The 16,239-nt window shown below is 43.3% G+C and overlaps 1 protein-coding gene across 1 annotated transcript in view; it reads right to left on the bottom strand.

Annotated features, from left to right (window-relative positions):
• HLTF (helicase like transcription factor) overlaps nucleotides 1-16,239 on the bottom strand; it is a gene marked incomplete in the record, with an annotated part of 1,324,997 nt that overhangs the window by 218,250 nt on the left and 1,090,508 nt on the right. The window contains 1 exon segment of the mRNA XM_044070619.1: nucleotides 6,770-6,880. Coding sequence (XP_043926554.1) covers nucleotides 6,770-6,880 — 111 coding nt within the window.

The following is a 16,239-nucleotide window of genomic DNA, read 5'->3' as shown; positions in this document are numbered from 1 at the left end:
TGTTTCTTTTTCTGCAGGATATCACACGAAAAACCCCAGATGGGTTGGACCCTTGTTGACACAAAGTGTAGCAGGAATCTCCTCCTGTACTAAAATCTGCAGAATCCCTCTCAGTCCCTCAGATATAATCAGCCAAAATTTCCTCTCAATGTCTGGAACAGATGTTTGAAAACTTCCGAAGACATGCAAAAGAATCCAGATCCTTGCCTGCCTCCAATGGGGTCATAACAAAGAAATGCACAGCAACAAACATCAGGGCTTTCACTAGCATCGACAGAGATGTCTGGGGGAGGTTGGACAGCAGACATTATTATACCTGAGGTTTTTGGCCTTTTTTTGACCGGCGGCTGATCCTGAGGATAGGAAGACTCTGTCATAACACCTTGTGCCAACAACTATAGACATTAGTTTTCCAAGTAAATATACAAGGGGGACAGGTGACTACGCAGGGTCTTGGAGACAAATGCTTGGCAGATAGAACACTGCTTATGGTTGTGAGAAGCACCCAAACAGAAGAGATGCTGTTTGTGAAGATCTTTATGGGGAAATCTGCCTCCCACACTCATTTTCCCTTTCTGGATGACATGTAAACCAACAACACTACAATAAAAGAGAAGATGAGAAGGAACTCCATTGAGGCACTTATCTGAAAACAGCTTGGTAACCAGCACAGAAGGGCATTCAGGCTGGCATTGTTCAAACCGATGGAAAAGAAATAATGAAGTGTGTGCATCCGTACCTAACCTTTATGCCATACTACTTGCGCAGGGAGCATACATGTAATGTACAATAAAAAGAAACACTACAAAAATCAGAGTGATAAAAAAGACCAATTAAAAAAAAAAAAAACTTTCTATGGATCAACCAAGCAGCAGGGCAGCCACAGAATTAGCCAGAGAATTAGAGTACTAACTCTGTATTAATTGCTTTCGTCAAATAACTTCTTCAGAATGACTAACAATTACCACATCTTATTTATGCAAACATGAATCCAAACATTTAAACTACCAATTAATAAACATAAGGCTCATAAAAATGATAATATAAAATCTAATAAAGTTAACTCAAAACAAAAAATGTATAAAATATAACTTCTTACTAACAGAAACCTTTCTATTCTTTAAAAAACATTTAATATTCACCATATCATTTAGGCCGGGTAACCTATCAGCACACAATTTTAGCTGTCATAGGGCTTCTTTCTGCACCAAATAATTCTTAAAATCACCTCATCTAAGATCCAAATAACCCTATTCTAAAACAGAGAAACCTCCCCACTACATTGCACAAATCTTTAATTCCTTGTAAAACTTTCCAATAATTATGAATAATGGAGCGTATTCTATAACTATCAACCATCAAGTCTAAACTACAAACTAAACTTCTCTCATTACTGCTTTATTTTCTTTTAGGTGAGGTTCCTAAATTTAATTTTAAGAACAATATTTCTTTGAGGAAAATGTGATATAAACCTGTTCAGAAGAAGCCAAGGATTACTAATAGAATAGGAACTCATCCTTGTACAGGCTGTAATGTGTCAGTTTATTGAAACTGCTGACAGATTTGAGCATCCTGAGACCAGGCAGGCTTATAATTTCAATTTCTTTGCAAATTGTAAGAGCTGTTATCTTATTTATTTAGCAGGCTGCGCTGTTTGTAAAAGTGTTTCTGTTGGTAAAAATAAGAGAGCATTGAAAGACCTTGTACATGAACACATTTATGATGTGTTTAGAAAAGATAAAATAAACGTACTGTCTAAACACATTCTAGTTGCTGGAAGTATTCATAAATTTAAGTTTTATTGTGCTACAACTTTTTAATGTCAGCATTAGAGGTGGTGATGTCAGCACTAAAACAGAATGTATTGAAACTAAATGGATTTAGAATTACAAAGTTAGAGGGGGAAGGGTTTAAATTACTATGTTCCTTTTTAGACCACTGTTTAGGTCATGTGACCTTAAGAGGTAGATCTGAAACTGTGTGTATTTTAAGCAGCATTCCATGTCTGTTTAATTAGATCTGAAGAAGCACCTTGATAGGTATGAAAGTGCTTGTCATTTTCTTGGATGTTTTTAACATTTTTTATGCTGTTTTATTAAACTCTGGAACTGCCACTTTGTTGGATTCAGCTGTGTTGATTGGTTATTCTACTTGGATTACATGTATGTGCTGTTTTGATGTCTGATGTGACTTGTTTGTGGATAATAACTTGTACAGCTTGGGGACATTGGTTCTAATCAGGTCTTCCATAATCAAGAGTCACTTCTCATGGGCACTATCCTCTGTGCCAGTGCTCTTTTGCTTGACACCCAGTGTTTGTCATGTTCTGTGTGAGGCCAGGATTCCCTCTCTTGGAACTAGACATAAGGAAGGGTCTGTCCTGTTCTTCCTGGAAGGGAAGGTTCTGACATTCTGCTCGTCCTTGTCTCTAAAATGAGCAAGGATAGTCAGCCATCCCCTTTGACGACCCCTTCCACCAAACATGATGGAATGAACTTGAAAAAAGAGTAGGTAGGCCTTTGTGAATCAGGGATCAAGAAGACAGTGTGAAAAATAAAGCTTTGGCAGTTGTATTACCCAAAGAGCATAAAGACCTTTCATACTAAGCTCGGAAACAGGTTAAAGCTAAGGTTTCATGTGCCAAGGGTGCAGGGTTCAAATCCCTTTCCCCTTTGCATGTGACTTTTTTTTTTTAAATGAACCTATATTCTCACTATGGCTACTATATAATTAGCAACCAGAGGATGGGTAAGGCAATCTAACACCAAGCAGGATAGGTTAATTCAAGCACAAAGGGAAAACTGACTAGGTTTTTGTACCAGTCAACTTAACCTGGTTAAAATCTCACACAGTGTTCAAAGATGCCAGGATTATGATATTCCCCAAGAATGCCTACAGGAGCTACGTTCCTACTGCAACCGCACATATTCATAGACTTCAAAGCTGAAGTCACTACAGAACAACTATTACTTCACGGTTTAAAAGGAGGAAAAACTGACAGGAGACTCTACAGTGTACTTTTATTGGAGAGGGGGGGGGGCTGCACTCCTGAGCATGTCATCCTTTGGATGAGATGTTACACTGAGGCTGCATCTGTCTGCAATAATGGCAAGTGCTGTGTGATCTTTCTCATTCTAAGGAGTTGCTATATTTGTCAGCATAAAAGGACATGGCCAACAGATCATGCTGCTTTCTGCATCTCTCTCCTCTAGGCGTTGAACAATAGTTAAAACATTGTCTTCCCCCATAGTACCTTTTTAAGAAATGCCAAACTGAAAGTACTTCTGACATAGCAAATCAAAATCAAAACCAAGAAAATCTAAAGGTGTTACTGCTCAATGCTAGGAGTCTAAACAAGAAACTCCACTTCCTACAAGCTCTTCTCACCCTGGAGATAGCAGACATCTGTGCGATGACTGAGACATGGTTTAAAGATGTGGACAGCACACTCGCAGTGCAAGGTTAAAATGCCTTCCACACATTTAGACCAGCTACTACACAGAGTCTAAAGATGGAGATGTCTCGATTTACATCAACAATAAATATACAAACTGGGCTACAGTGCTCTGACAATAAAAACGAAACCAAACACAACCAAAGCACTTGGAAAAAGCCCATGACTCCTCTTAGTGTAGTTGAATTATTTATTTATCACTCCACACACTTAAAAAATAAAAAATGCATAAAAACACCCCTTCAGGCCTCAATAGGTTCACATAAATGCTTCCTTAAGCCAACACACAGCGTTTTTGTCTGCAATCAGACTTCTTCAATAAATATACCTCAACGCTGGTCAAACAGGACAATGCACTTCAACTTCACCATGTTCAAATCACATACCACTTCCTTGCAAGTAATAGGTTCCCATCTATGACCCAGAAACCCATATCACATATTTAAACTTCTTGAAAACACTCACCATCTAACTCAATACTATATTCATGGGTGCCTAATTACCCCACTGTTAACTGGAGTCACATATGACACCAAATGTGCAAGAACAGAAATTCCTGGATTTTGTAAACACAAACTCCCTGGACCAGACTGTCAATACACTGACCAAGGGCGAAATTTGGTTCTAACTAATATGGGAGAGTGATACACATCCCCTAGTGTAATGTCTTCTCTGGTAAGGTCAGACCACAAAATGATCACTTTCTATTAAAAAATAAAACTCAGAACCCCAGCTAACCCTGGCGTGTTCAGAAACTACTTTAATGTTAACTTCCTACTATTACGTGATAACCGGGCAAAATTTCAAGCCCCCATAAAACCCTGAGAAAGTACAGTTGTGTAAAATCTTACCCTAATGGTAGATGTTCTTTTCTTCACTTTTACAAGCTCTAAAGGCTTTGGCATACTAGATGGACCTTGGGCTATCCTTGGCAGGACAACTCGAAGGTGAAGAATACTGCAACAGTGACATAGAAGATCACTGCTTCCTACACGGAACTACTCACAGAAACCCTACACAGTCATGTTAATAGCTGCACAGAGGCAGGTGTACCCATCAGGAAGAAGTACAGAACTAACTCAAAAAAACTAACCTGACTGAATTATTAGCAAAAGGCTTTATAACAGAAGGAAGTAAATCACGGCAGAAAATAGGAGGTGTAGCACCCAGAAGGATAAAAGCAGTCTCATCAAACTAAAACCAAGCCGGAGGTAAATTTGGCCTCTCAGGTCAAGAACCACAAGGTATTCTTTAGCTATGCCTGCAACCTCAAAGGGAATGAACAATTGTGTGTGGCAATCACTGTTAATGGAGCTACCTATAGACAGAAAATATAGCAAACCTACTGGCAGACAAATTCAGCTGTAACTTTCCCCATCATCCTCTCCTAAAGAAATACCATCAAATTTAACTCCTTCGACTATCACTAGGGAACAGGTCTTCAATGCTCTCCCCAAATCCAAGAAAACTACATCATTGGGCCCAGACTGTATCCCAGAATGCCTTCTAAGTAGCATGAAACGTGGCTTATCAGGCCCCTTGGAATTGCTATTTAACTGTAGCCTTCAAACAGGCTTCATGCCTAATGAATGGAGAACAGCAATAGCCATCTCTCTGCACAAAGGTGGGCCATCTACAGACTCTGGGTACTACAGACTCACAAGTCTCTAGTCTCATGTGCAAAGGCCATAGACAGAATTATGGAAATGATCAATAATGACATAGGTAACCTACAGGAACTGGACCTAACCCAATTTGGTTTTGAAAAGGCCAAGTCATACCTATTCAAACTGGTGGACTTCTTTGAGAAGGTTACCAAAGCAATGGATGAGGGCAAAATGGTTCAAACTGCTTACCTTGACCTGGCCAAGGCATCTGATGCAATACTCCCCTCGGGCATTGTTGACAAACTCAAGAGGTTAGGTATAAACCCTTATGTCACCAGGTGAATATGCTATCTGGCTCACAAACAGGACCCAGGAAGTTAGAACTGAGGGGGGGGGGGTTGCCTCACAGGCAGAGTCCCTCAGGGATCAGTCCTGGAACTGCTCCTTTTTGGCATTTACTTCTCTGAAGTCAAGGCCAATGTTAAGGGCCTCTGGCTGACTAAATTTGCAGATGATTGATAATTAAAAGCAGTCAAATAACCCCCGCCCCCCCCGACACAAATGCTCTCCAGAATGGGCTGAGACAAATAACTTGTGTCAGAGCCACTGACTAAAACTAAATGCTAAAAAAATGCATAATAGTATAATTTGGGGAGTCATCCACCCCTGGTAACTATCATATTAACAACACACCCCTAAGAGTTGACCCAGTAGTCATGGACTCAGGGACACACACACTGTAATCTAGCCTTTCACCATCATGTGTCTAGAACATTGAGGAAATCATTCTGTGTTGTACAACTTATAAACTGCCTCAAGGCTATATCCCTGTATTCTGTCTTCTACAGGCTGTTGGTGGGAGATCTATGCCTGGCATACAAGGAGTTGTTGGACCTCAACCTGCTGGACCTCCTGCATATCAGCAAAACAAACAGCACCAGAATTACCCATTCTAAAGACTTAATCCTTGCCTGTGATACAAACAAGACCTGCTGGAGAGACAGGTATGTATCCCAAAGACTACCACTTCTCTGGAACAGACTCTCAATCAATGTGAAGCAGAGCTCCTCCCTCATCTTATTCAAATGTAACTTGGACAACTGGATAGGGAAATGGAAATTCATCCCTGGTTTGGCACCTATGCCTCTAATGGACACAGCCGGTCTTGTAAATGTTTCCTTTCCTAGTCCCCTGCTTGTAAATGCTTCATCTCCTAGGCCCCTGCTTGTAAATGGTTCCATCTCCCAAGCCTTTGCTTGCACTTAATAATGCCAGAACTTGTCAGAGATTTGGGATATATGGCTAGGTTTTAAAAGGCCCTTGTGCTACTCATCCTAGTACGCACCTATAAACTTATAATCCATGTTTTCTAAGCATTCTTTCTCCCGTTCATCCTACTAAGAAGGTCTGCAATTAGACAGGGACAATCTTACACTCACAAATCTAAATGAAATATATAGGATTAACTACATATTATGGCAGTCCCTCTCTAGTCCTGCGATGAAACAAGACTTCATAAAAATAAATATCTAGGAAAAACTGTACTACTACACCACAATGAATCTTGTTAAAAAAAATGCAGATGTTTTATAACTAAATGACACAAAGACTGGAAGTAACAAGTAGAAGCAAATAATATGTGGGTTTCACAGTAGTGTTTTGTTAACACAAAGGCTTTTATATAAACAAACACAACCGTTTCACCTACTAATGGACGTTCGAGAAGTGCTAAGAATGTTGTAAACTGAGACACGATTAAACTCTTCACAGTTCTGTCTTTCTTCCTTAGCTGAATCAGAGAATGCATAAGGGCATCTACCTGCAAAAGAAGAACCATACTTGTGAGATACCATCCTATAAAGTACAGCTTATGTTTTTAATGTAAGTTTACAAGTAAAAAAAAAAATCATATCAGCCCATCTTCCTCCAATGATCTTTTTTCTCAAATATACCTGCTACCTAGGTTAAGGACACTGTTTAGCTGCAACCTAGGTAGGCACACTATTATAATGTGCTTACCTAGATATGCAGCAATGACTTCAACTGTTTTGGTTATGTTTTGGTAATGAGGTTATTTAAGTGTGTGATAACCTAACTCTGACAAAAGTATTGGAAGAAAAATCCCACAATGTAAAAACAAGGTATAGTAGCATTATAATACATAGCCAGACTGCCGACATAAAAACAAGCAGATTTAGAAACTGCTTGGTGGCGGTAATAAATATTGCCAGTACCTACTGTGATATTTCACATCAAATTCTAAGCAATGAGTGAACGAGGTTTACAGATTTCCAAAACAGCATAAGGTAATGATGATCAATGACATCTGAAAAGAGTTTAGAAGAGCAAATTATTGCAGAGAATTATTTGCCTTTAAACTCATCTTTGTTAGAAGGCTCACTGGTAAGTTGTTCCAGATTTTGTCGACAAAGCTTCTGAATTTACCATCCCTATAAGTGTTACATGCAGGACAGACCTTTATCAGATTGGACTGCTGTGCTTCACTAATGATCTGGCATGGTTCTTACCCCAGGGAGGATGATAAAAGTGATGAGAAGTACAATCAGGTAAAGTTTATGGTTAAAAGCTAGAGTCTGTACTTTGGAGGAGGTCAAATGGTGGAACCAGACAGCAGACCATACCTCACAACCTCAGCATAAAATGTCAACCTTCAAAAAATCAGTGCAGCCCTTTGGAAAAAGGGATATTATTTGTTTCAGAAACCTTCAGATAACAGACCTCCGTATATTAAGGATACTGAATCTTTGCACTGGCTTAATCTGATTATTTACAAATGTACATATACTAGTGTAGCTCTGTCCTTATAAAAATAAATAAATAAATAAATAAAATTATATGGGAGCGCTACAGAATCCTGAAAGCCCAAAATCCCGAAGCCCAAAATCCTGAAAGTTCAAAATACTGAAAACTCAAAATCCTGTAAACACACAGGATACCAATACTATATATATATATATATATATATATATATATATATATATATATATGCATCTAAAACTTCTGATAGGCAGCAGAAAAATAAAACATATAAATAAAAGACAAAAGCAACCCACAGTGATTTCTTTAAGCTTTCGTTCCTTTTAATTCGTATCAGAACTTCTTCAGAACACACACACACACACACACACACACACACACACACACACACACACATATATATATATATATATATATATATATATATATATATATACAGCCAGGCTTATATAGACCCTAGCCTAGTACCTACCTATGAACCTATACATGTATCTTTGTGTATGTAATATAAATATACATCAGCAAATCAAGCTAAATCTTAGGGACAAAAATCTAAATGCTACATCTAAAGTAGCACATTGTTTTATAAATCTGTGAAACATTTGTTCAGGCCTGTGAATGTTGCCCTCTGTCCGGATGGCATAGATGATACAGTCATACAGAAATTTTGAAAAAGTAGGAATTCAGTTAGTTTCAGTCAGGCTATACAGCTAAAGGTAAGTCCTGGTGTGGCATTACTGTAAATAGCAACTCATTACATCCGAGTGACACCTTCAGGTGCATCTGCAGTTAACTCCTGCTGACTCCTCTAGGCATCAAATATTGCTTGTTCATATTTGCATCAGTAATTCTAAAATCATGCTATGTACAAAATTTTAAAATATTTCATCTCAAACCTTATACAATGGCAAACTTGACTGCATTAATATTTGACCTCTGTCTCATGCAGGTAAATAGATACTAAAAAGAAGTTACGTACTCACCATAATGTTCCATCTGAGTAGTTATACTTCATTTTTCTGCAACCTGTGGGTATACGGATCCGAGCTGGCAAATTTTTTCTAGCATCTGCTCCAAGCTCTGAGCTCCTCCCCTTACCCATAATGCCCTACCATCTCCTATCTTCCCTCAGATCGAGTCTGCTGCAACTAAAAACATAAGCAACTCAACCCAATAAACCAATCCTGAAAAGACAGGACAAGGTCCGGGTGACGGAGGGAGGGAATGTTGCAGAAAAATGAAGTATAACTACTCAGATGGAACGTTAGGGTGAGTACATAACTTCTTTATCTGAAGTAGTTAACTTCATTTTATCTGCAACCTGTGGGACAGAGTCCTCAGCTACTCCAATCTGGGGAGGCCCTTATGGAAGGATATTCCTGAGCACCGCAGAGCCAAAGGATGCTCTACCCCTCGAAATCAGATCTAACTTGTAATGGGAAATGAAGGTATGTGAATTGGCCCAGGTTGCTGCTGCACAAATATCGTCCAAAGGCACCCTAGACCAAAAAGCAGCAGAAGTCGCCATGAACCTGGTAGAGTGAGCCTTAACAATACCAGGAGGAGATAAACCTTTTGCTTTGTAGGCATGTGAAATACAAAGTGTGATCCATCTGGCCAAAGAAATTGTAGAATAGCTTTTCCCATAAATGCTTTGGAAAAGGAAAACAATTGGTCAGTCTTGTGGAAAGACTTTGTTCTATGAAGATAAAAACGAAGCTGTCTATGAACATCTAACAAATGGAGTTTGTATTCATCTTTATTTTGGAAGTTAGGAAAGAAAATGGGTAGATTAATGGACTGGTTTATGTTTGCTTCAGATGCCACTTTAGGTAAGAAGGAAGGGTTAGTACGGAGGGAGACCCTATCCTTATAGAAGACCAAATATGGAGGCACGGCAGACGGAGCTTGAAGCTCAGAAACCCTCCTAGCAGATGTTATGGCGACTAGGAAAGCGGTCTTCCAGGACAAAAACTTTTAAGTCCACCGAAGCTGCAGGTTCAAAAGGAGGAGCCACCAATGCCTGTAAAACAAAAGTAAGGTCCCAAGGAGGCACTGAATCCTTGACAGGCGGCCGTAACAGAAAAGTATCTTTAAGAAAAGCCTTACACAGCCTAGAGGAGGCTAAGGCCATGTTGTCTTCACCAACGTAAAAACTGGAAATGGCTGCCAATTGTACATTCACTGTGGAGGAACTAGCTCCTTGTTGAAAGATACCAGACAGGAAGTCCAACACCGCTGGAACATTGGCTGTAAAGGGATCTATTTTTCTCTGTGAGGCCCAAATGGTAAAGCGCTTCCATTTATTGTAATAAAGTTTCCTAGTGGAGTCTTTAAGAGAAGCTACCAGAATGGATTTTACCAGGGATGAAAGACCGGAAGCCCTGGCAATTAACAGAACTGGAGTAACAAGGCTGTCAGCTTGAGGCTCCCTAGATCGGGCGGACGTGCCTCCGACAGATGGGAAATTAGATCTGGGCAGGGATCCAGAACCCACGGGGGAGCTAAGAGATGAGACCAAAGGAATGGGAACCAAACCTGACGAGGCCAGAACAGAACAATGAGGATTCACTCTGCACCGTACTCAGCAAGCTTCCTGAAGAAACTTCGGAATAAGTGGCAAAGGTGGATAAGCATACAGAAGCCCGGGGGGCCAAGCATGGACTACAGCGTCTCTGGGGACTTCCCCTGGTGAGGGAATCAGAGCGAAGAACTTGCTTCACTTCACGCTGGAAGGAGATGCGAAGAGATCGCAGCAAGGCTGACCCGCTGCAAGGAAGATCTCCTCCACTACTGACTGTTTCAGAGACCACTTGTAAGGCATCAGAATGGCCTGACTCAATCTGTCCGCTAAAATGTTGGAGCACCCCAGGATGTGCGTTGCTATCAGAAACCGACCAGTGGAAATCGCCCATTCCCACACTCTCATGGCCTCGTGACATAGGGGGTAGGATCTGGTTCCCCCCTGCTTGTTGATATACCAGACAACCGACATGTTGTCTGACTGAATTGCAATCAATCCGAGAGGGAGGACTGTGTGAAAGGCTTCCAATGCTAAAAGCACTGCCCTCATCTCTAGAACATTTATGTGTAACTTGGTCTCTGACTGGGACCACGTGCCTTGGACTGTCCTTCCCCAACAGTGTCCCCCCCACCCGAGTTGGGAGGCGTCCGTGGTCACTGTGGCTTGGACTGGAGATGACGCGAAGGGGCGTCCTTTTGATATCTCCGGTGAACTTAACCACCAAAGAAGAGATGTCCTGCAGACATGACTGATCTTGACCGGAAATTCCATGGGCAGGTCTAGCCAAGACCACTAAACAGCCAGAGTCCATTGAAGAACCCGCATGTGAAGGAGCGCGCAAGGGAGAATTGATATGGTGGCAGCCATGGAGCCCATAGCCCGGAGAACCTCGCTCACCTTTGAAAACTTGGAGTTCGCTATCTGAGCTATGTGGCACCTGAGATGTAGGATCCTGTCTGGAGTTAAGAATACCTTCATCTGCAAAGTGTCTAGCCATGCCCCAGTGAAGTCTAGAACTTGTACTGGTTGCAAATGGGATTTGTGAACATCGACTGTAATCCCCAGTAGAGCTGCCAACCGAAAGAAATAATCCCGGGCCAGACACAAGTGATGCTTGTTGGGCACAGCGAAGAGCCAGTCGTCCACGTATGGAAACACCTGAATACCCTAAAGCCTCAGGTGAGCCGCTACAACTGCCATTACCTTGCTGAACACCCTGGGGGCTGTGGTGAGACCAAAGGGTAGAGCTCTGAACTGAAAATGACTGGCTCCCAGCCGGAAGTGCAGAAACCTCCTGGAGCTTCTGTGTATTTTGATGTGGTAGTAAGCATCCTGGAGGTCTAACGAGCACATCCAGTCGCACTCTCGGAGAAGAGGTAGAATGGACTGTAGGGTGACCATCCGGAATTTCTGTTTCGCTACCGACAGGTTTAATGTTGACAGGTCTAGAATGGGCCTGAGGTCCCCCTTCTTTTTTGGCACCAAAAAAAACCTTGAGTAGAAGCCTAATCCGGACTGATCGGGGGGGACCTGTTCGATGGCTCGTTTGAGAAGCAGCTTTGAAACCTCTAGAGCTGCGGCCTCCCTGTAAGTGGGTGGAACATCTGGGAGGTGTTTTGCAATATTTGGAGGGGCAACAAATGGGATAGAGTGACCTCTGGATATTATCTGTTAAACCCAGCGATCTGTCAAAATGGTCTCCCATGTCGCTGGGTGTAAGGACAATCGTCCCCCGACTGCCTCCAGTGTAGGACAGTCGGGGCAACCCCTCAGGGCTCCTGACCGGGTCTATCAGAAAAGGGCTCCCTAGACCTGAAATTCCTGGGACTCCCTCTATCTCTGGGTCGGCGTCGATCCTGTCCCTCTCTGCCTCTGGGGGAATAGTTGTCCTGAGAATCCCAGGAAAACTGAGATTTTCGGAACCACATCTTCTTCTGCCCTCTGATTCCTAGAGAAGGACCACTGAGGGTTAGAGAAGCGGACTCCGACGGCAGACAGTGTCTTCCCATCCTTTTTGCTCTGGATAAGTGCGTCATGTACTGTCTTCCCAAAAAGGGAAGAACCATCGTAGGGAGCATTGATAAATGACTCCTTGAAAGGGTCCGCGAACTGACACAATCTGAGCTAGGCATGATGCCTCATGGCTATGCCTGCCCCAGCTGCCCTAGCTGCGCCTTCCGTGGCATGGGAAAGGAGCTGCATTGACGTGTTTGAGACTGACTTCAGAGTAGACATTTTCTCCAAGAACAACTGTCTGGCCTGCGGCGATAAAGACTCTGGGGGCGACTCAGCGAATTCCGAAGCAAGGTCTCGCTGAAGCCGAATCACATGTGCCAAATAATTCAGTGCATGGATAGAAAAGGTCGCTGAGGAGTAGACACGCTTCCCAAACTTATCCACCGACCTGGACTCCTTGTCTGGAGGGTGGACTGAGGAACTCTCCTGTGCTAATTCCTTCTTTGTGGCCACTGCAACCAACATAGCATCAACTGGAGCTCCTTTCGACCAAGGTTGTCTGTCGGAAGGGGGAGATAAAAACCTTGTCAGGGCATTTGGGGATGGGCTCTACGGTGTCAGACTCCTTCCATGCCCTTGTGGTGATGAGGTCCACCAAGGGGTCTGCTGGTGGGGACACCCAGGAAGAAGATGAGCCCGTGCCAAAGGCCTCCAGGAACACTGACTCATCCCCAAAAGGTTTTGGGGCTGACCAACCTCGCCTATGGCGGAGGCTCTCCAAAATTTCTCCAAAGGAGACGTCTTCGGGAGGTGACCTGGGAGAACCTTCTCCTTCATCTAAGTCAGTGTCCATAGTGAGGGACTCGGGGGAGTCCAAGTGCCTCCTTTTGCACTTGCGCTTACGGTGACCCTCTTCAGTGGGACTTTCAGAAGGGGATCCGCAAGCCGCAAGTGTTTCCTCAGGGAAATTATCCTGGGGATCCCCTGGCATGGGCTGTCCCTGAGACAGGATGAAGGGAGTCGTCGCCAAATCAAGGGGGGCCTGGGTGGTATCCGAGGGGATGGGCTGGGGTCTCAATCTCTGGGACAGAACCCTCTCCACCACTTCGAAGGCCGAGGGAGAAGCCCTCCCCGGATCCGAAGCGGGGACTGGAGCCGAAGCCAGGGTAGCCTGAGGTCAAAGGGAACGGATCGGATCCGAAAAGGTCAGAGCAGAAGAATAAACTCCCCCAGGTCCGACTCCCTGTCCACGGCTCTGAGAGTCACTTGGATCCAAACAAGTCGGATCCGAAGAACTCAAGGTAACAGCCGGAGTCAAGGTTGGAGGAACCGTCGGTGCCGAGCTACCAGCTCCAAAAAACCTCGGATCCAAGAGCCCCGAAGCCGAAGCACGGATCGGGGAAGGAGAGATGGGGCGGAAAAGAGGCATGGAGGTCCCCCCCTCCAGAGGGAGAGGGGCCTGGCAAGACTCCCATCTGAATTTGGGTCTGAATAAATCTCCGCATCATCCTGTCCATATCCATGTCGATAGGCTCTGTCGACCTCGAAGAGGCCACCGACTCGGATCTGGCTGGTCTGCGCAGTGGGGAGGAAGGCCTCGGGTCCGAATGTTCCAACTGCTCCGGTGAGAAAAGAGGAGACCGCAGCCATGGAGAAACAGGCCTCATGGTCTTAGATGGGGGGGCTGAGAAAGAGCTCCCTGTCTGGGGATGTCTTATGATGACGGCCCTTCTTTTTCTCCCTTTCTTCTCTGCGCCTTTCTTTATCTTTTTCTTTTTCAGCCACGCTGACTGAAGAGTTGTCCTTAGAAGACCCATCGCCAGAAGAAGAGGAAGGTTGAGTCCCTGTCTGGGTGGGATGTGGTACACTAGAGACCGAGGCAGATTCCAACATGGCAGTGGGGAGAAGGCCTTTGGCAACTAGCTTGGCCTTGTGATCCCTAAGGGCCCTAGGGTTAAAACCAGAACAGACCGCACACTGAGTGGACAAATATGCCACTCCCAAGAAAATTATACACAGAGTGTGACCATCGGCCAGGGAGAGCTTATGGCCACACTCTGTGCATTTTTTAAAGACAGGCTTCGGCTGATCAGCCATAGTCCTGCACTCAAAGGTACAAACACTACCCTTCCAAAACCACACACAACACAGGTAGGGGAAGGGCGGGTCTAACTACTTCTCTATACAAAAAAACACCGACGACCAAGCAAGATACTACACAGGGGGAGGAAGGGAAAAAATTTTACTCAAGCACACCTAGATACCAGAAAAATACCACTTACTATCCCTGAGCTCAGAGCAAAGGAGACCACGATGCACACCACTGGTGCGGCAAACAAGATCTGAGGGAAAATAGGAGATGGTAGGGCATTATGGGTAAGGGGAGGAGCTTGGAGCAGATGCTAGAAAAGAGTTGCCAGCTGGGATCAGATATGGATCCGTATACCCACAGGTTGCAGATAAAATGAAGTTAACTACTTCAGATCTGTTGTTTTTGTGATATTAATTTATATATATATAATGTTCATATTTTTCTAAATATCTCAACAACCAAGTAACACAGACATAACCCCTTATTATCATAAGAAAGCTCTCAGCTAGATGGATAAAATGCTGCTGACTGTATGTGTATAACTTGAATGGTTGCTGAGATATTATAAGTTGTTTACAAAAATTACAAATGTAACAGTTACTGTGGCTTATAAAATTGAGTTTAAGACCTACAACCTAAAGAATACTACCACTATAAAAATAGTTTGTACTGAAGAGTTTGCCATTCATACTTCTTTCATAACCCCTATGGTTCCAGAAATATGAACAATTGTTTGAAATGTGGTTCAAGGCTCCCGAGAGCACCCCAGCACTACCAGGTTATACCTCATACCATGTTTTTCGGCCCCAAAACTTGGACCGAACCACAAAAGGAGGGGAAGTATCAATATTCGTCAAAGATACCCACAACTCCAGGTTGGTGGCACGGCACGAAGCATCAGAGACTATCCATGTGCAACTAATAGTGAGTAAAACTGCCTTCCAGTTTATAGCCTGCTACAGACCACCCTCCCAAACCCAGGAACCCCACTCGGCCTTCCTGAGAACACTGGAAAATATGAAGGTCTCTCCAAACACCATTATATTGGGCGACTTCAACTACCCTAACATAGACTGGCAGCATTACTCTAGCTCCAACACCCTAGCCCGAAGGTTCCTAGAATTTATAAACTCAAATGCTATGGAACAACTTGTTGCCACTCCCACAAGAGGGGAAAACATACTGGACCTGATCATCACCAACATGGGGACTCTATGCTCCAGACCAGAAGTGTATCCCTCACTGGTAAGATCAGACCATAAACTAATCTCAGTAGGTATTCACATCCCAACCCCAGCCCCTGCCCAGAAAACCACAGTGAAAAACTTCTCTACAGCAAATTTCACACTCCTCAAAACCGAGGTGGAAAACTTCAAATCCCCCGGGCCTGTGGAAAATACGGCCCAGACCGCAGAATCCTTTATAAACGCATTCTATGAACACCTTCAGGAATGCATGGATCATGCAATCCCAAATAAAACCAAGACCCAATCCTCCAAAGTTAGGTGTCCTGTCTGGTGGACCACAGCCATAAACAAACTATACAATAGAAGGAGGAAGCTACTACATGATAGAGCAAAATCCCAAAAAGGGAAGGCATCTCTGATCAGTATTAGCAAAAAACTACAGGCACTCATAAAATCGTCTAAGGTCAGCTTCGAGAGAAAAATTGCACAGGATACTAAGGATAATCACAAGGCTTTCTTTAGTTATGTTAGGAACCTGGGTGGGAATTCCCAGATATGCTCAGAATTAGTCCAAAATGACAAAAAATACACCGAACCCACAGACAATGCCAACATCCTAGCTGACAGGTTCAGCATAAACC

Source organism: Protopterus annectens, chromosome 4.part1 (genome assembly GCF_019279795.1).
Source record: "Protopterus annectens isolate FY-2018-M chromosome 4.part1, PAN1.0, whole genome shotgun sequence".
NCBI lineage: Eukaryota > Metazoa > Chordata > Ceratodontiformes > Protopteridae > Protopterus > Protopterus annectens.
This window is presented reverse-complemented; position numbering and strand designations above follow the sequence as displayed.